This window comes from Chlamydotis macqueenii, chromosome 3, assembly GCF_036417535.1.
Source record: "Chlamydotis macqueenii isolate bChlMac1 chromosome 3, bChlMac1.mat, whole genome shotgun sequence".
Taxonomy (NCBI): Eukaryota; Metazoa; Chordata; class Aves; order Otidiformes; family Otididae; genus Chlamydotis; species Chlamydotis macqueenii.
In genome coordinates this window covers 6409622-6430914 of record NC_141558.1, presented here as the reverse complement: position 1 = coordinate 6430914, position 21293 = coordinate 6409622, and the positions used below count along the sequence as shown (strand labels likewise).

Genomic DNA, 21293 nt, shown 5'->3' with positions numbered 1-21293 from the left:
GCTGTTGAGCCTTCTCTCTGCTGCATTTTTGAGAACAATCTTTAATGTATTTCTACTAGTAAAATGCTTTCCAGACCTTCTTTTCCCCTGATAAAGGAGATGCGGTCATCTTGCAGGACAATAGTGCGAAGCACTCACTAAAATCTATGTATTCTCTAGTAGAAATCAAACCAGAGGAAGAGTTTCTGCTCAGAGAACATGAGTCACCCCGGGATGCTAATTTGAAAAGCTGAAGTGAAAGCGAAAAATCTTAATTCGTAACCTTTTTGTTTTAAGCATTGCCTTTTCCATGAGCAGAAGAGCACTCTCTTCCCTCTTCCTCTCTATCCTCACAAAAAAAAAGAAAGGGGAAGAGGTTAATAAGAAAGTATAAGAAAGTATTTTTGAACCATCAGCTTTCACTCTTTTCTGGCTGTTCCTGCAGTAGTAAAGCAAAAAAAAAAATTACATTTATATTCCACTAAAAAGAAAGTGTTTGAGTCATCTGATCAAAATTAGACACTCAGAGCACATTGCCTTTAGCTGTTTGCCTTTACCTGCAATTCAGATCAGATGCCAATCTCCACTGAGTCTCACTTCTACAGTAGGAGACACTCTTCACCACCTACATTTCCCACGGGAGACAGATCTCAAACATCTCATCTGGACAGCGTCCACAGCTGAAAGGGCTTTGAAGGACAGGCACCACCACACCTCCTTTCTTTCCCTGTTGTTGCTCAATGCTGTTGATCCTTTAGCCTAACAGTCCCAATAGCTTTCACAAAATGACCATGGAAAACCCTCCTTACTCCCTACATCCTATGCAACATCATCCCTCAAAAGCTCATATACCACAATGTTACATGACATAAAATGCTTAATCAATATAATTTTAGAATAATATGATTTTTGAAAATTAAATATCGATATGAGGTGATTATTGCTAACTATAAAACCGTAGTCACATAGGCTAAATTTTATATGATATCTCTTTATCCTTAGAGTGAACAGGGAGTTTTTAGAATTGCTAAGAAAAAAACCAATATTTCGTTTGTTAGAAGTTAGCCCAGCATATCTGGGGTAATTAAGAAAGGTGGTAGAACAAAGGCAGGCTTTGAAAACCAGATGCGAAAACAGGCCCTGAGCCAACACTTTGGAGCCAGAAAATAAGGAGCAACGTGACCTGTTCTCAAGACTATATATGGAGATTTTAAGGAGGGGTTCAACCAGTGAATTCGAGGAAGGGGGTGCTCCGCCAACCCCCCAAGACCACCAGAAGACCCTCGACTCAAAAGACTGAGCATGCGCAAGTGGGTGGGGAATATTGTAATGATTTTTAGGAAAACTGATGATTATGTATTAGTATTCCAGGAATAATTAATGATTATGTATGAAATTACTACATATATTCTGTCCAGATTTTCAGACCAGCATGCATGGTACGTGGAAGGATCCCCCGTGCATCCGGCGCCGCAATAGAGAATGCCTGTTTCTTAATACTACATTGCTGTTAAGGAGTTTGATTCCCAATTTCAGTGACAACAATACTCATCAGGCAAAACCAACATCTTGAAGATGTTCTCACAAAAGAGAATGCAGCCCCAGCACACCATGCTGAAGATACCTTCTTCCATCTCCATAAAACCCTCATGAACATGATGCCCAACACAGCATCACCCCCCCATGCATCAGCCCCATCCAGCTGGCACTGGAGGAGACAGGTTATAAAACACGATGGCCACAGTGCAAAGCCCATGTGCTAAAGCTGCTCACTAGAGAGATGCAATGGTGTGCCCAGCCCTGGGAAAAATGTTCCTCAACTACAGGACACTCCACCAGCTGGCCTCAGGGCTAGAAACAGGCCTGTTAATTTATGAGTGTGGTAACAGACACTCTGTTCCACGAATGTCTCCACTTCCGCTGTCCCTAATCCAACAGCCAGGCCAGCTGTAAATGGAGCTGATATTTCATATGGCCTGGAAAGTGCAAATTACAAAAGATAAAGCTGGGAGCTTGACTTGTTTGCCCAAACACAAGCATCTCAACTCATCTGAGAAGTCCTAGGGTATCTGAGACATCTGCATGGGATTGGGAGCTACAGGATATTCTGGAGACCTGCAGGGTCAGCCTGGGTAGTCAAGAGCATCTCAAATGGCATTAGACACCTCTGCAGAGACAGCTGAATGAGCCCCTGGAAATCTAGAAGAGGGAGATGGATCTCAGAGTTGTCACTTGTGATTGCGATGCCTGAGTGTTCTGACTTTGTGAAGGACACCTGTAACCACGGCACCTAAGAAGCACCACGTTTGGGTAGAGGAGGGGAAGCAGAGGGGAAGGGAGGCAGACACATAAGGTGAGAGGAAGAAGACACATAAAAGACGTCAGACATCAATATGAATGGCTGCCCACTGCTGTCGTGGTCTGGAAGAGAGCTTTGGGTCAAACTCAAAACATTTTTAATGGTTGAGAAGCGAAAGAATTAAAAATACTTTTGCCATGGAAAGTGTTGATGAGCAGAGAGATAGCTCAGGACTGGTTCCACAACATTCCTACATGCACAGACTTAAAAATGGCTGGGGACACTGCTAAAAATAAGGCAGTGCTCTAACTGTCCTGGCAGTCACAGATGTCTGAAAGCAGCAATGAGGGAGAACGTTTTCCCGTTTGCTGGACCAGAAATGGTAGATGCAGGCCATGTGTCCAGGAAAAGGTCAGATGCAGACCCATGTGTCCAGGAAAAGGTCAACATCAACATGTCCCCTTCAGCCAGGAGAATTAACTACAGCTCACTCCCAAAGAAAAGAGAGAGGCACCACCAGAGGCTACAAGCCTCTACAGAGCCTCCTGGTTGACTCAGGACCAGAAGCAAATGAGCAAAAGCCACAGACATCACCTGAGTGAGCAGAACCACAGATGTTTTCATGAATCAATTAGGAGCAAAACCATTTCCCCCACAGGCAATATGGCTAAGTGCTGTCATTTCTGTAAATTTATACATTTCAGTGAATTAGAGTATTAGTACACTTAAACATCTTCTGTAGTTTTCTGATGTTTGAGATCTGATATGTGCAGACACACAGACAGACAGAAGCACTTCTACCTGCTCTTTATTAATGACACTATTTACAGTATATCACACGGATGCATCCTTGTGGCCATCTGCTTCTCCTGTTCATCCATATTTCACCCTGCAAATGCACCTGAGGCCTGCCAGTGTCTTTGCTCTGCATTGCAAGTTGTCAGCAGCACCAGGTAGGCAGGGCACACTACTGCTTCCCCCTTTTCTTTTGATTTTTCTTTTGAGCAAAGGATGCATAGTTCTCCTGAGAACATGGTGGGTTTCTCTTAAGCTCTTCTTTCTTGAGCTCCCAGTCTTCATCTCTCTGGTCTAAGGGGATTCCTTTCATTGCGGCTGTCCTGCGATAGTTTCTGCTCTCCACCTCTGCTCTGAGGAAGAAAGCAAGAGTGCATCTTCAGATACTGAGCACACCACAGGCACACCATCATTCATGAGCAGCCTATCTACAGGAACGGGGATCATTTGCCAGCAATACATGAGAAAACACCGAGGCTCCAAATCCAACAGCATTCATCACTCCGAGTGACCAGGTACTCACTGAGAGTTGGACTGAAGCAGGAAACCTTTGGTAAGGATCTACAGTGAGATCAGATTTTTACCGTTGGAATCATCATTTTAACCATGGGAAGCTCTCAAAGATTGATCTTGTGAATTCGTGTGCTTTTGAATAGACTTAAGCATATTTAATGCAATTGTACGTGGCACATTAATTCACTGCAACTGCAGCATTTCCATTTTCTTTTATTTTTTGTACTATTCATTCATAAGTATTAGAAATTCTTAACGCCAAAACATCAGATCTGAAGACAACTGGAATTTGGGAGTTACAGTTATTCTTTATAAATGACCTTTTAATCTCAGAAATTATCTAATCCTAATCCAATTCAGCCCTGAAGTTTTGCTAAACTTTGCATTCAAATCCAGAACTTAACTCAACAATTCATTCCCACTTCTGTTTTTTTAAATAATAATTTGAATTAAGCAAAGACTGTGCTGTGGAGATTCAATGGTTACTTGGGAAGACGAATGCCACAACTTCCAACATCTCCCCTTCTTTCTTCCTCCCCTGGCTCCATATGCTGAACCATATGCCATATGGTATGTAATGTCGCTTTGGTCAGTTGGGGTCAGCTGTCCCAGCTGTGTCGCCTCCCAGCTTCTTATGCACCCCCAGCCTACTCACTGGTGGGGTGGGGTGGGGTGAGAGGTGGAAAAGGCCTTGACTGTTTTAAGCGATGCTCAGCAGTGACTAAAACATCTGTGTGTTATCAGCATTGTTTTCAGCACAAATCCAAAACACAGCCCCATACCAGCTACTGTGAAGAAAATTAACTCTACCCCAGCCAAAACCAGCACACACGGGAAAACTTTTAGTTATGTAGATACCATTTCCCTCAGCCCAATATCTCCATGTGCAAATCTTTCACAACTCTCCTCTGATTGTTGGGATTTTTAGCTGTGTTTTTCAAGTTATCTCCATGATCTCAAGTGTGTGAAACCTGTGGATGTCAGACACTGAACCATCATCTATCCAGACCTTGGGATTTCCAAGTCAGCACTGAGTTTACTCTTGGCATCTGTGATTTACCAATTCATATTCATATATTTGCTACCAAACGTAGTCCCAGATCTTCACTGAAGGACACTGTACAAGCTAACCTGAAAAGAAACATGCCTGACTGTAGTTTTCCTTATAGTCTTGAAATATTAATGTTTTTTCAACACACTTCCTATTACAAACAACCAAAGCAAATTAAAAAACACCTCCATTAAGACCAAAATGCTCCTTTGAGCAGAATTTACTTCATAATCTCAGTTATGGTTTTGTTAATCACAGCTCTTAATTATTTTTCCTATTAGGTGTTGTTAACTTTCTCTTTACAATCTTTACACATGCCTAGCACTGACACAGTCAATTATTTTGGAAAAAAAAATGACCCCAAACTAAAAAACAGACAGCTACTTTCTGCATTGTGTAGGCACTGAGGAATTTTAAAAGAATAAGCATGTCTATCTTTCATGTCCAAGTCACACGACATAGAATCATGGCATGGTTTGCATTGGAAGGGACCTTTGGAGATGATCTAGTCCAAGCCCTAAGTTTCAAGTCACTGAAAATTTCTTTCAGGTCTCTTTCAAAAAGTAGCAAAAGCAAAAACTTGGGCCTTCTTTTCTTTCTCATGTCAGTGGTATGTAGGAGAAAGTACTGGAAAAACAGGAGCCACTCTGGTGGGTTGACCTTGGCCGTCTCCCAGATGCCCATCCAGCCACTCTCTCATTGCCCTTCCTCAACAGGACAGGAGAAGAAAGACAGAAAAGCTTTTGGGTCAAAATAAAGACACGGAGATCAGTTACCAATTACTGTCATAGGCAAAACAGACTTGGGGAAAATCAGTTTAATTTATTGCCAATTGGCAATAGAGTAGGATGATGAGAAACAAAGACAAAACTAAACCTACCAGGCTCAACTTCACTCCTTCATTCCCAAGACTTCTACCTCGTCCCCCCAAGAGGCACAGGGCGATGGAGATGGGCGTTGTGGTCAGTCCATAACACTTCATCTCTGCCACTCCCTCCTCATGCTCTTCCTCTGCTCCAGTGTGGATCCTTCCCATGGTCTGCAGTCCTTCAGAGTAAACCAGTTTCAGCATAGGCTCTCTGTGGACTGCAGCTCCCTCAGGGCATGTTCACCTCCTGCAGCGTGCAGTCCTCCATGGGCTGCAGTGTGGATATCTGCTCCACCATTGTCCTCCATGGGCTGTAGCGTGGGCATTTTTGGCCTTTCTTAAATATACTTTCCCAGAGGAGCCACCAGTATTGCTGATGGGCTGAGCTGTGCTCTGTGATGTGTCTGGAATGGTGTAGCCCCAATCTCTTTTCACAGAGACTCCTCCGTGCACTCTCCCACTGCCAGCACCCAGGCACAGACATCCCAGTTGTACAGAATCATAGAATAGTTTGGGTTGGAAGGGACCTTCAAAGGCCATCCAGTCCAATGCCCCTGCAAGGAGCAGGGACATCTCCAACCAGATCAAGGTGCTCAGAGCCCCGTCCAACCTGGCCTTGAATGTTTCCAGGGATGGGGCATCCACAGCTTCTCTGGGCAACCTGTGGTGTTCCACCACCCTCATTGTAAAAAACCTTTTTCTTAATGTCTAAGTCGAATCTGCTTCTTTCTATTTTAAAACCATTATCCCTCATCCTATCACAACAGACCCTGCTGAAGAGTTTCTCCCCATCTTTCCTATCAGCCCCCTTTAGGCACTGGAAGGCCACTATAAGGTCTCCCCGGAGCCTTCTCTTCTCCAGGCTGAACAGCCCCAGCTCTCTCAGCCTGGCCTCATAGGAGAGGTGCTCCAGCCCTCTGATCATCTTCATGTCCTCCTCTGGACTCACTCCAACAGGTCCATGTCCTTCTTATGTTGTACATCTCATCTAGGAGAAGATGAAGCCTTTTGTCCTGCTGCAGAGGTTTGATTTTGTAGGCGCTCAGTACAACAAAGATTGAGAAAAATCCCTTTTTTCTGTAACACAGCAGCACTGTGACATCAGGGCAATGCTGTCTTTGTTGGGAACACACACAAACATACGTATGTGGGGGTGTGTAGACATATATGTGTGTATATACATACCTGTGTGTATATATATGTATGCCCTCTGCTTAGAGAGCAGGAGCCTTGGGTGCAGTTTCAACGCTCGGCACTTTGCAGAGAGGCTGGCAGCAGCATGAGCCCCGGTCTCTGTGTTGCCTCGGTGCCACTGCCGGCAGCTCTCACAGCATCCAGGGTAAATCTCTTCTCATGCAAAAAAAAAAATCTGATGCAAATTATGTTTGTTAATCAGAGGCAGCTGTATTTTGAAGGCTGTTTCCTGCTCTTTGTATATCCATGCAAACCTCAGTGAGTGGTGCGGCTACTCTGTAGCAGAATATTCCTAACATTTACATGTTAATAACATTTACATGTCGATACATGTAATATTTCCATGTTGATGCAAACAATCCCCAGCAGAGAGCGGTGGCTCAGCCCAGGCAGGCAGGGGTGTGTTCACACAGCCAGCAGCACCTGCGGCCAGACACACAGCATGCAAGGATCACGGTGGTGCCAGAGGGGGCTGAACAGGGATTTAGGAAGGATTTGGATGCTTGTAGACCTATTTAGATATGCGTGTCAGCCCTGCTTTTGGCACAGGCTGTTATTTTTTAAATTGCCTTTTCTCTCTTTTTTGCATGACAGGCAAATATCCAAAACTGACGGCGATGCTCTGTAACAAAATATCCCTCATATTTACATAGCAATACCACCAACACCACGAGCACAGGGCAGATCTATTCCACTTCATTTTCCACCTGCCGCACACGTCGGTACTGCCCAGCTCACACCAGAGCCACGGAGCACTGCCTGACCACAGACATCACCTCTGGGACCTTCTGCACACCTGGAGGAGCAGAAGGTAACCGTGACTATACTACAAATGTCAGCAATTCCTCCTAGTTACCTCCAAGTTTGCTGGCGTGAGGAGGTGAAGCTGTTGCCTGAGGGTGAAGGCATCCACTCTGTAAATTATACTGGTCGGGTTTAAGAAAGGGGCTCCTGAGCCCCAGTGATAAACTCTTGGCTGCCCACAGGCTCTATTATGGCTGTGAAGTGATCATACAGGCTTCATGTGTCTTATAAAACATCCTAGGCAGGGGCGTTCAGAGCATCTTCCCAGTTATTAAGTTCTCCCAGCCACATTCCTGGCTGGGCTGTGCAGCCATAGGGCAAGCCAGGGCAGCACATGGCTCTGAAAAACAAGTTTTCCACCTTAAATTAGTCATTCACCTTAGAAAACCCTCCTTCAGCTGCATGAGTCACCCTAGGCTGCTGCCTAGGTGGCTCAGACCAGGATGTCAATCATCCTGTCAATCATTCTCCCAGCCGCCTCCACCAGCGCAGGTGCCTCTGCCCGCGGCGGGCATCGCTCATCAGCATCATCCAGGCAATTTCCCTGCCCACGCTGTCACCTCACCACCACAGCCTGGTGCGTGGCAAATGCTACAGACTTGGTAGGCCTCGATAAGCAGGATTTAATGCTGAGATCAGTGCAAAAATGACAGCACTGAATAGGTAAGCAATTGCTATAAATGATTAATCGAGAGGAACAAGCTTGCAGACCTTTCACTCTCTAGGACAGACAATATTTAGCTGTTCTGATACAGAAACTAAGCATGCCAAGAACTGAGAACAGTACAAAGAGACACTCTCCTCTGGAAGAAAATGTCCCATTCTCAAAGAACCAGCAAACCTGAGCTTATCCCAGCTGGGTCTAGGTAGTAAAAAAACTGATTAGCAAAGCTTAGGTATCAGCTGCTGGTTGTTTCAATTTCTTTAAACTGCAGGGCTAATGGTGATAGTGCACCCTCATAGTGCACCCTCAGCCAGTTCACCAACGACTCCAAGCTGTGTGTGCAGTCAGCACGCTGGAGGGGAGGGATGCCATCCAGAGGGACCCTGACAGGCTGGAGAGGTGGGCCCGTGCCAACCTCATGAAGTTCAAACAGGCCAAGTGCAAGGTCCTGCACCTGGGTCATGGCAATCCCAGGCACAAATACAGGCTGGGCAGGGAATGGATCAGGAGCAGCCCTGAGGAGAAGGACTTGGGAGTGCTGGTGGACGAGAAGCTCAACATGAGCCAGCAATGTGCCCTTGCAGCCCAGAAAGCCGACTGTATCCTGGGCTGCATCAAGAGGAGCGTGGCCAGCAGGTCGAGGGAGGGGATTCTGCCCCTCTACTCTGCTCTTATAAGACCCCACCTGGAGTACTGCATCCAGTTCTGGAGCCCCCAACATAAGAAGGATGTGGACCAGTTGGAGTGAGTCCAGAGGAGGCCACAAAGATGATCAGAGGGCTGGAGCACCTCTCCTATGAGGACAGGCTGAGAGAGTTGGGACTGTTCAGCCTGGAGAGGAGAAGGCTCCAGGGAGACCTTATAGTGGCCTTCCAGTGCCTAAAGGGGGCTGATAGGAAAGACGGGGAGAAACTCTTTAGCAGGGCCTGTTGCGATAGGACGAGGGGTAATGGTTTTAACATAGAGGGAGGTAGATTCAGATTAGACATCAAGAAATTTTTTTTTACAATGAGGGTGGTGGAACACCACAGGTTTCCCAGAGAGGTGGTGGATGCCCCATCCCTGGAAACATTCAAAGCCAGGTTGGATGGGGCTCTCAGCAACCTGATCTCTGCTTCTTGCAGGGGGGCTGGACCAGATGCCCTTTAAACGTCCGTTCCAATCCAAACTATTATATGATTTTATGATTCTATGCTAAGAGCTTGTCCTTCTCTGTGGAAGGAAGGTGGTGAATAGTGAGGGTTTGCAGCATGTCAGCTCCAAAACCAGCAAGGCTTTAGATGTGATGTGTCCTGGATGTCGCATGGGCAAGTGAAATGTAAAGGTCCAGAAGCAACCATAATAGCCAGAGCAGAGAAACAGGAACATATGGCTCCCCTAGAAAGTTTTTTGAGCTGTGTACAGGGGGATTTTGCACACTTTGGGTGTCTCTTCCTACACTGATGCTCTGTCAATATTAAGAGTGGGCATGGAGCATTTCAGCAGGAACCTGCAAGCTGTAGAAGCACAGCAAAAGGACAACAGTACCTACAGAGAGGTTTACATCAGTTAATGAAAGGTGGCATTTGGTAGGCACTGGCCATCTCAGATATTTGCACAGTCACTATGCCTGATTTTGAACTTGGCAGCTCTTGTGCTGAACTCCTCAATGAAAGCAAGCTGGAGACTTTGAGTTGGATATGTGTCTATACAAAAAAATCCACCATTTATATGGTGCCGAAGCAGTCTTGAGAATGCGGCAGCGGTAAAAAAGACGCCAGTTAAGGACTATGGCAGGACCGTAAAATCTGTTCTCTACTACAGGAAAAGCCGAATGATATACATGCACTAACACCACCTCCTAAAGCGCTGTTCTAAAACAACTCAACCTGTGTATTCAGTATTCACCACCCTGAGGTGTTAATACTTGTTAGTTCTTGCTTTCATTTCCATTGCTTAATAATCACTCTGTAATACCCTTATAAATCAATGATGTCATGAAGTGGTAACAATTTTGAAAACATACCAAGGCAAACTGTAGAAGGCAGTGGAACAAATAAATGTCTTCCCAATGGCTTCCTCGTGACAAGGACCCGTATACGCTTATCCACTACTCATGCTTGATGGCTTCAGTAGGCTTTAGTTGGACAGATAAGTGACATACTCATATTTGTTCTGGTCCTCTACATAGCAGTCAATTTATTTTTCATTGCTGAAGCCCCACCAGCTGGTGCACTGGGACCAGCCATCGCTACTCACGTTTCCAAGAACCTGGAGCAGTCTTGGTGACCGTAGATCTCCGCAAGCCTCTTGGGAGTGTCGCCGAAGAGGTCGACCGCATCCATGGCAGCGTGCAGGGAATGAAGGGTGCGAAGCACCCCCAGTCTCCCTGACTCGGCAGCAAAGTGAGCTGGAGTCCAGCCCACATCGCTCCGCAGGCAATGCCGGGCGCCGTGATCCACAAGGAGCTTGACCAGCTCCGATTGCCCTTGCGTCGGGTAGCAAAATAGGGAGAGAAGATGCACCTCCGTTAGTCTTTATACCTTCAGGATGCAGAAGACAGTTGAACACATTTGATCGCAATTCCCTCAGTCATGTAATGATGGATTTTACCCACAACCTGGCCATTTGATTTATCAAATAAATGATACTCATTAGAAAATGATGATTTTTTTTTTCAAACTAGACTGCTTCCAGAAGCATTTTACAACAAGAACAATAATAAAAACAAAAACTTTCTACTAATTTCTGAACAGTATATCTCAATTAGTAATTGACCAGATGGCTATTGAACATTTCATTGTTCCATTTTGGTTTTTAGTTCAATGCAAAATAAAATTTAAATATTAAAAAACTGGAAAACCTGTGAACCGCTTTAGTAAAACAAAGGTTTGTCTGATAGGAGATAGAGAAATTACTTGTTTTCATTCACCTTCACATTTTTCTAACTTGTGGAATTGCTTAAAGAAGCAAAAAATGTTATTTCTACCCCACTTCACACTGTCTTCACTGAGCCAGATAATTTCCAATGGCACCTAGGCCAGCCTCTCATCACCATTTCACAATAACCTATTGCTATGGAAATGTGGTTTTCTCACCAGCGGTGGTTTTCAGTAGATATTATTTTGTGCTTATCAGAGAGAGTCATAGCATTTATAAAGCCTCATTCTCTGATTTCATGCTTTGACAATTAACATTTTTAATCACATTAACTTTTTATAGATAATGTTGATCTATATCTATATATGCATGAAACAGCTTTTCTTAAAGAACTCAGTTCCCTTTTCTGCTGCCCAAAAGAGTAATCAGGGCAAAAGTGAGGCATAGTGTCAAGTGTAAACCAGCAAATCACACACATGATTTCCGAGCAAAGACAGAAATCTGACAGAAATCCCCCGTGACATGAGAGATCCCAATGTGTAACAAACACCCTGGCACGGAGGAGCGCAGGTCCTGTTTCCCATTTTACGTTGTGGGCAATTATACTTTATATATTTTTGCATTCATCTTTTTTCTGGGCTGCAAAGGGGTATTTGACTTTAACAGACATTTCTGATGGTGAAGGACAAAATGGGAGCTGCAAACAACTCTGGTCCTGTGTTGTTCATTTGACCAGGTGGGATAAAGGGAGGGCAATGTAAAACAACAGTGTAATTATTTTGTTCTATTGAGTTTGATAGATACCTGGTATAAATACAGTGGGTTTGACTTTCTGCTCATTCATGCAGTTTTACATTAGAAATAACTCCTCTGCACTGCACAAAGTCACCTCTGAGAATCTAAGTAATGCAAGGGACAAGCAGGTATGCTATATGTACATATCACGTAAATTGTAAATTTTCACTTGCAGCAGAAAAAAAAAAGCTAAAATATTACTTTGATGGTAATTCCATAAATAATTTTGATGGAAAAGTTCCCATTGAAATCGGTATTTTTCTCTTTCCTGCTCACTAAAAACGTTCAGACACAAGCTGTGACTATCACCAGCATCAAGTGCCATCGTAGCAAGACGTAATTACAACCAGCATCACCTTTCATGATGCCAGTTTGCAGAGGTAACAGAGCAGGGGTGTCCCTACCTTTTGCAGCAGCCCAGTGCAGCGGGGTCCTGTCGTGCCAGTCGACATCCTTGTGATTTGGGTCGCAGCGCCCTGCTCTCAAAATCTCCTCCACCAGGTCGTAGTCCCCCAAAGCCGCGGCTTCGTGGAGCTCTGTCATGCTGCACGCTTCAGAAGGGTGCCTGGTAAAAGGGCAACGGTCGTTTAGTGGGTGTTCACTGTTGGGTCAGGTCCTCTCAAGAGCAATTTTAACAAATCAAGCAGCATCTGCACTAAAAACAAGACATGCACTGTAAGAAACCAGGATTTTTTTTTTTTTTTAAAAAAGGAAAAAGTAATGATAGAAAGGAAAAAAATAATTTATCTTCAAACCAGTGTTCACAGAGTGATGGTGATGTTTAATTTACAGTCATGAAAATCTGGAGCAAAGCACAGCCCTTTATAGAAAGGACAAAACCACATTGCATTTCTCCAGGATGTTGCTAACGAACAGCCAGCTCAGGCCAAACATTTGCCACAGATCTGTTGGTACTCACGCACCATGGAAACTGGCTCCTCCCTTGCCAATGCTGCAGATCCATTATTAGTAGTATTTTATTGCAATGAAATAAATGTCTGTGCAAGTATCTTCTGGTCTTCTTTGGTGCAAATAATCAAGCTATGCCACGTTGCTTAAAAATCTCATCTCATCCAACAGACCCCCATCAAGAAATGCAAGATCTTCAGCCCCTGCAAAGCTGTGGATTTCAACAATTATACCGGTGCTAGGGGATATTTCCAGCTGCTTTGCTGGCAGGGAATTTAAACAGCTTGCAAGGATCACTATGGTACCCCTGAGGATGGAAACCCTGCAATATTTTCTCCAGTCTGGCCAAACCAATGAGGAGAAAACTTTTATATTCCCATATCAACAGTTGATCTTGAGCTAATTAGTCCAGTTTCCTTCAAAAACTGGAAGTTTTAGGATTTGCTCCAGTTTTAGCATTGCATTTACTTAATGAAGGAATATTCACAGATTGAAAAGTGTGCAATTTCCATGTTCAGCATCTTGGAAAGGACCAACACCGGAGCTTAAAGAGGCCGATGCAAGGAAGATTTGCAACCCTAGGAGCTACGTCCTGGGAGCCAGAGGTGGATGGGGCCATTTCCCTGCTCCCAGATCCCATATGTAATCCAACCGCATCCAAAATCCAGGCTGGTAGGACACCACCGTCTTCGCTCTGCTTTCTTCTAAGAAAAATATGAGATACAAAGGTCAGAGGGAATCACAGCCTGCTTCAGCAGGTCCCCTGGCCTAGGAGGTTGGACTGTACAGATCAGATCCAAGAGAAAGACCCATGCATGACTTCTACTGAGTTTGACTCCTACACATCTGGGAAAAACTGAACATATTAAAAAATATAATAAATTTTGGAGATCTTCAGTGGGCCACAAAAGTATCATTGGCTTTGGTGTGTCCCTCCAGAATAGCTGCCCCAGCAGGCCCTCCACGGGCCACAGCCTCCTTCAGGCATCCACCTGTCCCAGCATGGGGTCCTCCACGGGCTGCAGGTGGATTTCTGCTCCTCCGTGGACCTCCATGGGCTGCAGGGGAACAACCTGCTCCACCATGGGCCGGGGCAAGTCAGGCCCAGTCAGCTGCCCAGTGGGAGGCCAGAGGGTGATGGCCGCAAGGCCCACAAGGCTCGCGCCTCCCCCTCTCTGCCCCTGCTTCAGCTTCTTCACATCTTCTCTTCTTTTTTTTTTTTCTGTTTTCCCCTTCTTAAATACATTATCGCAGAGGCGTTATCACAGAACATTCTGTTACCAATTGGCTCGGCCTTGGCCAGCAGCACGTCCGCCCTAGGCCCGGCCGAGTCCACTGAACAAAGGGGAAACTACTTCTGTAGTTTCTGCCACTATAGCCCCCCCCCCCCCAAAATAAAACCAGGGCAAGCACAAAATCTATCCCGAAAATGTTACACTTTAATGCACTCAGTTGTCACTGAAATGAGCACTGGACAAAAATACAGAAAAAAAAATCTTGGACCTTTCCACACAACTTTCTTATTCTTTTCCAAGGAAATGCCAAAAAAAAACCTCAGAGTTTAAAAATGTAACTTAAATTTCAAGAACCTTTGTGCTCCGCTAGCTTCAGATCCTACGCACACGCATACACACAAAGGGGGAGGAAGCGAAACCCGTGATCCCACCCCAGGAGCTCCCCAGCTCTCCACAGACAGTCCACAGCACAGCTTCGTAAGAAATTTGGGCCAAGCCAAATTTTACTTCCCTCCAGCCCCTGGTGCCTCCCTTTGCTAGTCTGGAAGCTCGTGTGGCTGTTTCATCAGCTGGATCAACCTGTTGCTCTCTCAGAAAACCAATCTTTTACTAGCAGTGCTGGTTTTAGGGTTAATTCCCCAATTTCAGCGCATTTGAGGGGGCAAACGCTGGGGCTGTGCAAAGGAGGGGGTGGGTGTGGATCCGTGCTGTAAGTAGGGACCTGCGCTTGATCCACCTTAACCCTCTCCTAAGGCTGCACCCAAAAGTGGGACCAGCTTCCTCAGGGGGGTGTTATTCCCTTCTCACAAGGCCAGTGGAAAATATTTGGATTTTTATGGAAGGACCTTGAGCCAAAGGTCTCCCCTCCTCGCCCAGCCATCAGCACGGCAGCTCTTCCTCGGGGTGTTGCAACCCAGGCGGGGGGGAAATTTTCTGGCAGGGATCCCGGTGCGTGATCCAGCCTTACGCCATCAGGCTCAGCAGCGCCGCGAGGAAAGCCAGAAATTCACAGCCACACGCAAACAACCCCGTATCTAAACCTGTCCCTGCCCTGCAAAGGCACAGCCTGGCACCTAAGCAGCCGCGGAGTCCTCTGGGACTTGCAGCATTTTTTTGGGGATGGCTCCATGCCGGAAACTTTTTTTCCAGGCCCCGGGGAAGATCTGTCCTGGAAAGATCGTCTCATCTGAAAACTAAGGCAAAGTTTGGTCCCTCCCCCTCGGGGAGAGCCCGGCAGTCGCTCTGCCCTCAAGAGAGACGTCCTCCTGCGGGAACAGTCGCCTCTCGCCTGGCTCCGGAGGGTCGTGGGCGGCCAAAGAGTCCATCTTGCTCCTCTGGCCAGCGGGACAGCAGTGGAGGGCGGCTGGGACGCTGCACACCAGGTACGTGGATCGCCGGGGGCTGCTAAAAGGGGGTAGAAAGGTCTGGGGAGGTGCGACGGTGGCTCGAGGAGGATTTGAAGGAGTTGGGTTGCTTCAACGTAGACCCTCGGCGGTGCACCTGCTCCTCGGCTTTGGCCCAAAGCCTGTCCCCATCAGGGTCTTGATCCCTGCTCGAAGGCTTGTGCCCCTCATTTGCCCAAAAATCCCTGCATGTCCCTGCAGAGGGGTGGGATTCACTCCGGGTCAGCTGCAAGGGGAGGATACGATGGACTCATCCCTTCCCTGCTGCGTGTACAGCCAGCGCTTGGGGAAAAGGTGAATCAAGTTTTCCGTGGGGAAAAGTAACCCCCCCTCCCAAATCCTGACACAAATGTGCACAGCGTGCGGACAGGAGGCAGCTGTCCCAGGCTGCAGCAGAGGGAACTCAGACTAGATGGAAGGGGAAAAAAAAATTCACAGTGAGGGTGATTAATCCCTGCTTCAGGCATCTAGCATGGAGACACGCAAAGCTGAGGCAGCCCCATGTGTGCCCTGCTTTGAGCAGGGGTTTGGACCAGGTGACCTCCAGTGGTCCTTCCTGGCCTAAATTCTTCTGAGAGGCTGAGAGGAAAACAGAGCATGTTTTGGCTGCTCTGCCCACACAGCATTCACTCCCCCAAACCCAGGTGGGTGCCTGCATGGGACCCCATGTCCCAGCTGCTGTCAGAACCAGTGGTGAGAGAGTTGGCGGGTTTAGGATGTGGTTCTCCCCCAGTGTGTTTTAAGTCTGATGAGCTCAGATAGAGGCAACAAGGTGGTGGCTGTAACAGATGAACTCGCTGGGAGAGCCTGCCTGTACTTTACCCCGTGACAAAACCATCTGAGCCTCTCCAGGAGCAGCAGGTGATGGCTCTTCGAGGTAGGAACCAAGGGCAGCAGTGCCATCCACACTTGCACGTATCAGCCCCGCTGATACGGTTTACAGCAGGCGAGAAGCTGTCGTGACATGCTGGGGACACGCGGAGACCTCTAACGGGCAGCTCCAGGAGGAAACCGCAGATGCTCAAGTCTCCATCTCTGGCTGTCGTTAGTGGTTGGCCTCCCCTTTTTCTCTGCCTGCTGCAAGTGAAACACTTTTATCTCTTTGGAATTAGCTAATATTAGTGGTGGTGGGACCTTTCTACAGTGGAGTCGTGCTTGCAGGGAAGTGAGAGGAGGTGCTTGCTGGAGGAGGTACACTTGGATTTAGCCCTTGGATCCAGAAGCTCTGTGGTTTATGGGAAGACCAAACCCAAGTGCCTCCTTCTGCTGACTCCAAAGCTGCTGCCTGCTGCTTCCCCGCGTCCCGACCACACACCAGAGAGGTTTTCCACTCTGGTTCTGCTTCAGGCCCAAAGCAGCAATAAAAGGGTGAGAAGAATTGCTTCACTGCCTAAAACTGAGCATTTAAGAGCAGGGACCAGAACTGGGCCTCTCAGGTAAACGGTGGCATAACACTTAGGGGCGCTTTTTCCCCCAGACCCAGTGAATGTTGAAATGATTTGGTATCGGGGGTAGGGACTAAGGTGATCCCATACCCCAGTGATGAGAAACGGCTCTTTGGTTCAATCTCTAGTGCCAAATCAGGCAGGGGATGTACTTAAAACAGAGTACTCGGAGCTCAAGAAGGGGACAGTGACACCTCCCTCTGCTGGGGAACGTCTCACTGGGGAGAGCTACTGAGATGAGCGCGTGGAAGTGCCCTGAGATGTGGCTGGGAAGCCCTGGCCCAGGAGGCAGGAGCATCACCCAAAAGGCTGGGAATCACCCAGCTCCACCATCGCTTCTCTCAAGTCTCTGCACCCTATCTTGGCAAGGGAATGTACGTCCTTCCCCAGCCCTATGTGCCGTCTGTGCTCGCCGTGATGTGCTATCACCGAATTACCGAGGTCAGCATCACCTCTGCACTAAGCCACGCCAAGATGTCGGATGGAAGCAGCCTTTAAAATATGTAGCATTCTTGTTTACTGGAAAAAAAAAAAAGACACATTTGCATTTCAGCGACAGCCTCAGCCACTTACACCCTGCAACACAAAAGGCGTCAGTGTGAAGGACTTTCCTTCAGCTCCTCCGCATTCCCAAGGCTGAGCTCCCCCACTCTGGCAGCTTTCAAATAAAGAACAAGCCAAGGTCAGGGGAAAAAGAAGAGAGGGAAAATAAAAAAAAAAAAACAGAAAAAAAAAAAATCAAGGGAAAAAAAACCCCTAAAACCATAGGCCCTGGTAAAATCTCCTGACTACGGCCCACTTTCAAGAGAGAGCTCCTGCATGGGAAATGCTCGCTGCTTGCTCTGAAGGCTCTTGCACTGCCCAGACCCCTACGCAGCCCCTTCTGCTCTTGCCGGAGACACTGGCACCCCGCCAGCCCCCAGCCGCGGGGATGGACGCTCCTGGAAGTGGCAGAGATCAATCAGGTTTTTGTCAGGCGTGGGGACAGCTCTCCCCAACACCAGCACCACCATCCCCTGTTCTCCTCCACCAGTGACTTTCCACAAGCTTCACGGAGATGCTGAACAGCCTGAGGAACAGCAAACCCGCTTCAGGTGCTGGGAAGAAGGACAGTGACACCCACAACCCCATTCTGCTGCTCTCATCAGTGTAAACTCTCCTGCTGCAAATCCCTGGAGTGCTGGAGCGGAGAGTTTGCAGGATCTGGCCTAAAAAAGCACAATGCCGTTCACGTTCTTGGGCCAGCTTGCACTGACCCATGGCGGCCAGCGCTGATTTATACCCATGTTAGATCCAGCTTTGAGATTTAAAAAAAAGCCTCCATGTTTATCCAAGTGCCAGGGAAAGCTGTCGGAGCTGCTTCCTGCACCCCTGCAATCCCTGGCTCCAGAGCTGCTGCGGGAACCGCCCGGCCGCAGCTACAGCACGTCAGCTCCGGTAAACAAACTCAAACTCACAAACTAAAGGCAAAAACATCATTAAACACAAGGAAGCCAGCATTCGTCGGATTACATTCATGAGTAAGAACATGAGCATGCTGCTGTCCGATGTAACTTCCATTTTCAGATCGAGAAAACGCTCCGTTTATCACACCTGAAGCGGGCCCAGCTCTCTTCCGAGGAGTGCGTGCACTCTGGCTATTAAAAACTTAGGAGCAGGGCATGCACCTCAGGTCTCAGCTACCGTAAAACCAGCAGGGCCACAGACTTCCAGACGTAGGACACACGCAGACATGTAAAAGACACAACCTGATGCATTTCTTTAAAAGCACGAAAGATCAGATTTCCAATAGGGCAGGAGGGAAGCAGGGGTGAAGGAGGTCAGGTAGCTACCACTGCTGTCACGTAATTTAACAGCCTGCAGGTTTTGGGGCTGCTTCTCTTCTGCTACAGAAGATGCTGAAGGTGCGCAGACGAATGATGAAAAGTTGGTTTAAGAAAAAAGAGCAGGCTGGTGATGTAAACTATGGAGGCTAACAGGCTGGAGGTTCAAGGTTTCCTCTTCTGCTGCTCCTTTGAGGGCTGGACAAATGGTGCAGAGCAGTATTTTAGTATCTGAGTAGTAAAATGCCCTACACAGGGCGTGTCGCTGTGCTGTTAGTAAGAGTAAGGCAGAGCAAATACAGCATTTTTACCTGGACCTGAATTTCCCAAGAAATAATGACGTTGTTACAGATGAAAGCTGGAAAGGTGTTTAAAAAAAAGTCATGCTTCAGGCATGAAACGTCTTTTCAATTTGTATTTCTTATCATAAGCAATGTGCATGCCCAAAAAGGTTTTTAAGCTGTTACATATGATGATTTACTGAAATAAACTCAAGTATAAATAAACAGGAATAGTTTATAGGATAAGCAAAGGGGTTTCCCCACCTCTTTGGTGTCCTTTTCTTAATATCTATTATTGCTTTTAAAGTTAATGCTCTGCTTAATACATCTGGCTTACGAGACTAGTAGGAATTTTAACATTTAGTTTGCATTTAAAAAAAAAAAAGCCATAATATTTGATGATAGTTTCTGGTCCTGATTCAATAACACCAAAACACCTTTCCCATTCAGAAAAGCCACACTAAAGTGTCCAGACCAAGAGCAGCGGCCACAGCTGAACTCCAGCCCTTTGGACTTGGGATAAGCAGTCTCAGCTCCCGAAGCTCTGCGCCTAAACCTACTGCCAAACCCTTCCGTAGTCCCAGATAAAGGAAAGAAAGTATTTCTAGCAAACTCAGTAATAGCCTTGTAGCTATAAAAAAAAATTAAAGTTACATTTAAAAGTTAGATTAAAAAAAAAAAATCTGCAAGATGACAAACATGGCTTACTGGAATATTTAAAAATCAGAAGAAACCCTCAGAGAAGCTACATCCTAAAATAGCACACACATTTCTTCAGCAACTTAAAACAACAGTTTAATTTTTGCCTTTCTGCTTTTTATTTCAAAAAGGAATAAAGTTCCCAACAGCCCCAGAAGGCCCGAGCCTGCCCTCAGGTATTGGTTTTTGTTTGGCTTACATAGTAAACAAAAAAGTTTCCCCCAGATTTGCAGTTACGGTCGGAACGGCTTTCGCTCCAACGTCTCCCCAGTTTGATCCTGCTCTGTAAATTATGCCCGACAGTCAGCTGGAGCCCCACACAGCAAAGATATTGAACTGAAAGTGTCAAACTTGCCTTTACAACTTCACATTAAAATAAAGTTGCCTTTTTTTTTTTTTAATTCCATTTTTGGCTAAAACTTTGACAGTTCCAGAAATGCAGTACTTGGCATCCTTGTTTAGTTCCAACCCCAAACAATCTCCACACTTCCCCCATATACATGTTCCTCAGAATTACAAGAAAACTCTTCCAGTAGCAGCTCCTCTGGTTTTTTGGAGCAACCGCTCAGAAAAGCAGCAGCAAAGCTGCCAAACTCAGTCCTAAAACAGCCGTTTGTCCAGGCTTAAAACCCCTTCCAGCAGCTCTTGGTAGCAGCCAGGCACCCGAACCTGACCGCGTCCTCTCCTGCGATCAGGCGGAGATCTTTCCATGTGCTTTCTCTTTGCAGGACGTAAGTATGATGGAGCTGGGCTAGTGGATGTTTTCTTGGAGCGATGGATGTGGAAGTTCCTTGGTAGGGACGAACAGAGCTGTCAGCCATGAAGGGGAGTTAGGAGCAGAGTCGTATGTCACTAGAAGCGAGTACGTTTCCCCGTTTCGGGTGTGTCTGGGGGCCAGTGTGGTTTTACTGGCGGATGTTCCAAGGGGCAGCAGAGTCTGGGCAGGCAGCACATCCCTCAGGCGGCCAGGTCAAAGTCGTCACGCTCCTGGTTGTAGTCCAGCACCTTCTGCCGCAGGCGAGAGGCGTCCACCCAGGTGATGAAATCCTCGACGGCTCGAGGGACGAGGAGAGCCGGGTCGGTCACCACCTCGGGCCCCACGCGAATGTGGCCCTGCTCCACGAAGGTGACGGCGTGGCGCAGGTTCTGGGCCATCCGCAGCTTCACCAGCAGGCAGGGCAGGCGGCGGCGGCAGAACGCGGAGGCCGAGAGGCTCTCGCAGGCGGCCAGCGATCGCTGGCAGCTCACCAGCCCCAGGCCGTAGAGCTTCTCCAGCAGCGCGGAGGCGCAGCGGGCGCGGAAGGCGGCGCTGTCCGGCCCCAGGTCGCGGAGGCGGCGGGCCAAGGCGCGGACGGTGCGGGCCAGCGCCTTGTACTGCACGTAATCCTCCCGCCGGCCCAGCCGGTACCGCCGCAGGGCCTTCACCTCGGCCAGGTTCCCCCCCGCCGCCTCCCAGCTCACCAGGTCCAGCCGCCGCAGCAGCTTCTGCTCGTGGTACTTCAGCTTCCGAACCATCTTGGCGGAATTCACCCAGCACCCGCAAACCACCGCCCTTTCCGGGGAGGAACGGCCGCGCTCCGCCCCGCCGCTTCCCGCCTCGCCTCCCCCCCCATCCCGGGCCCCGGAGGCTGCCGGGCCTTGCGGGGCGGGAGCGGTGCTAGCATGGCCCCGGGTGTC

At 47.5% G+C, this 21293-nt stretch overlaps 2 protein-coding genes across 3 annotated transcripts; both read right to left on the bottom strand.

Annotated features, from left to right (window-relative positions):
* Positions 1–3071: 3071 nt before the first annotated feature.
* On the bottom strand, positions 3072–12857 carry ANKRD66 (ankyrin repeat domain 66). 2 transcript variants are annotated; one of them, XM_086745211.1, is made up of 4 exons: positions 12745–12857; positions 12226–12471; positions 10406–10634; positions 3072–3426 (listed from the first exon to the last, which is right to left on the bottom strand). In XM_086745211.1, exons 2-4 carry the CDS (start codon positions 12362–12364, stop codon positions 3246–3248), a joined length of 549 nt encoding a protein of 182 aa, XP_086601337.1. In that variant the 5' UTR covers positions 12365–12471; positions 12745–12857; the 3' UTR covers positions 3072–3245. The 2 variants fall into 2 exon arrangements, with proteins under 2 accessions (XP_086601337.1, XP_086601336.1); XM_086745210.1 differs by lacking the exon at positions 12745–12857 and having other exon boundaries at positions 12226–12646.
* Positions 12858–20169: 7312 nt separating this feature from the next.
* IMP3 (IMP U3 small nucleolar ribonucleoprotein 3) lies at positions 20170–21178 on the bottom strand. The gene has a single exon (XM_010124800.2). The coding sequence runs from the start codon at positions 21129–21131 to the stop codon at positions 20574–20576; it is 558 nt and encodes a 185-aa protein (XP_010123102.2). The 5' UTR covers positions 21132–21178; the 3' UTR covers positions 20170–20573.
* Positions 21179–21293: the final 115 nt, after the last annotated feature.

What these genes read in the sequence shown, in the direction of transcription:
- ANKRD66 (XM_086745211.1), bottom strand. Translation starts at nt 12,364, where the DNA reads ATGACAGAGCTCCACGAAGCCGCGGCTTTGGGGGACTACGACCTGGTG. An exon ending in GCACTGGGCTGCTGCAAAAG is followed by an intron (nt 10,635 to 12,225) that starts GTAGGGACACCC and finishes ACCCGACGCAAG; the next exon opens with GGCAATCGGAGCTGGTCAAG. An exon ending in TGCTCCAGGTTCTTGGAAAC is followed by an intron (nt 3,427 to 10,405) that starts GTGAGTAGCGAT and finishes TTTCTTCCTCAG; the next exon opens with AGCAGAGGTGGAGAGCAGAA.
- IMP3 (XM_010124800.2), bottom strand. Translation starts at nt 21,131, where the DNA reads ATGGTTCGGAAGCTGAAGTACCACGAGCAGAAGCTGCTGCGGCGGCTG.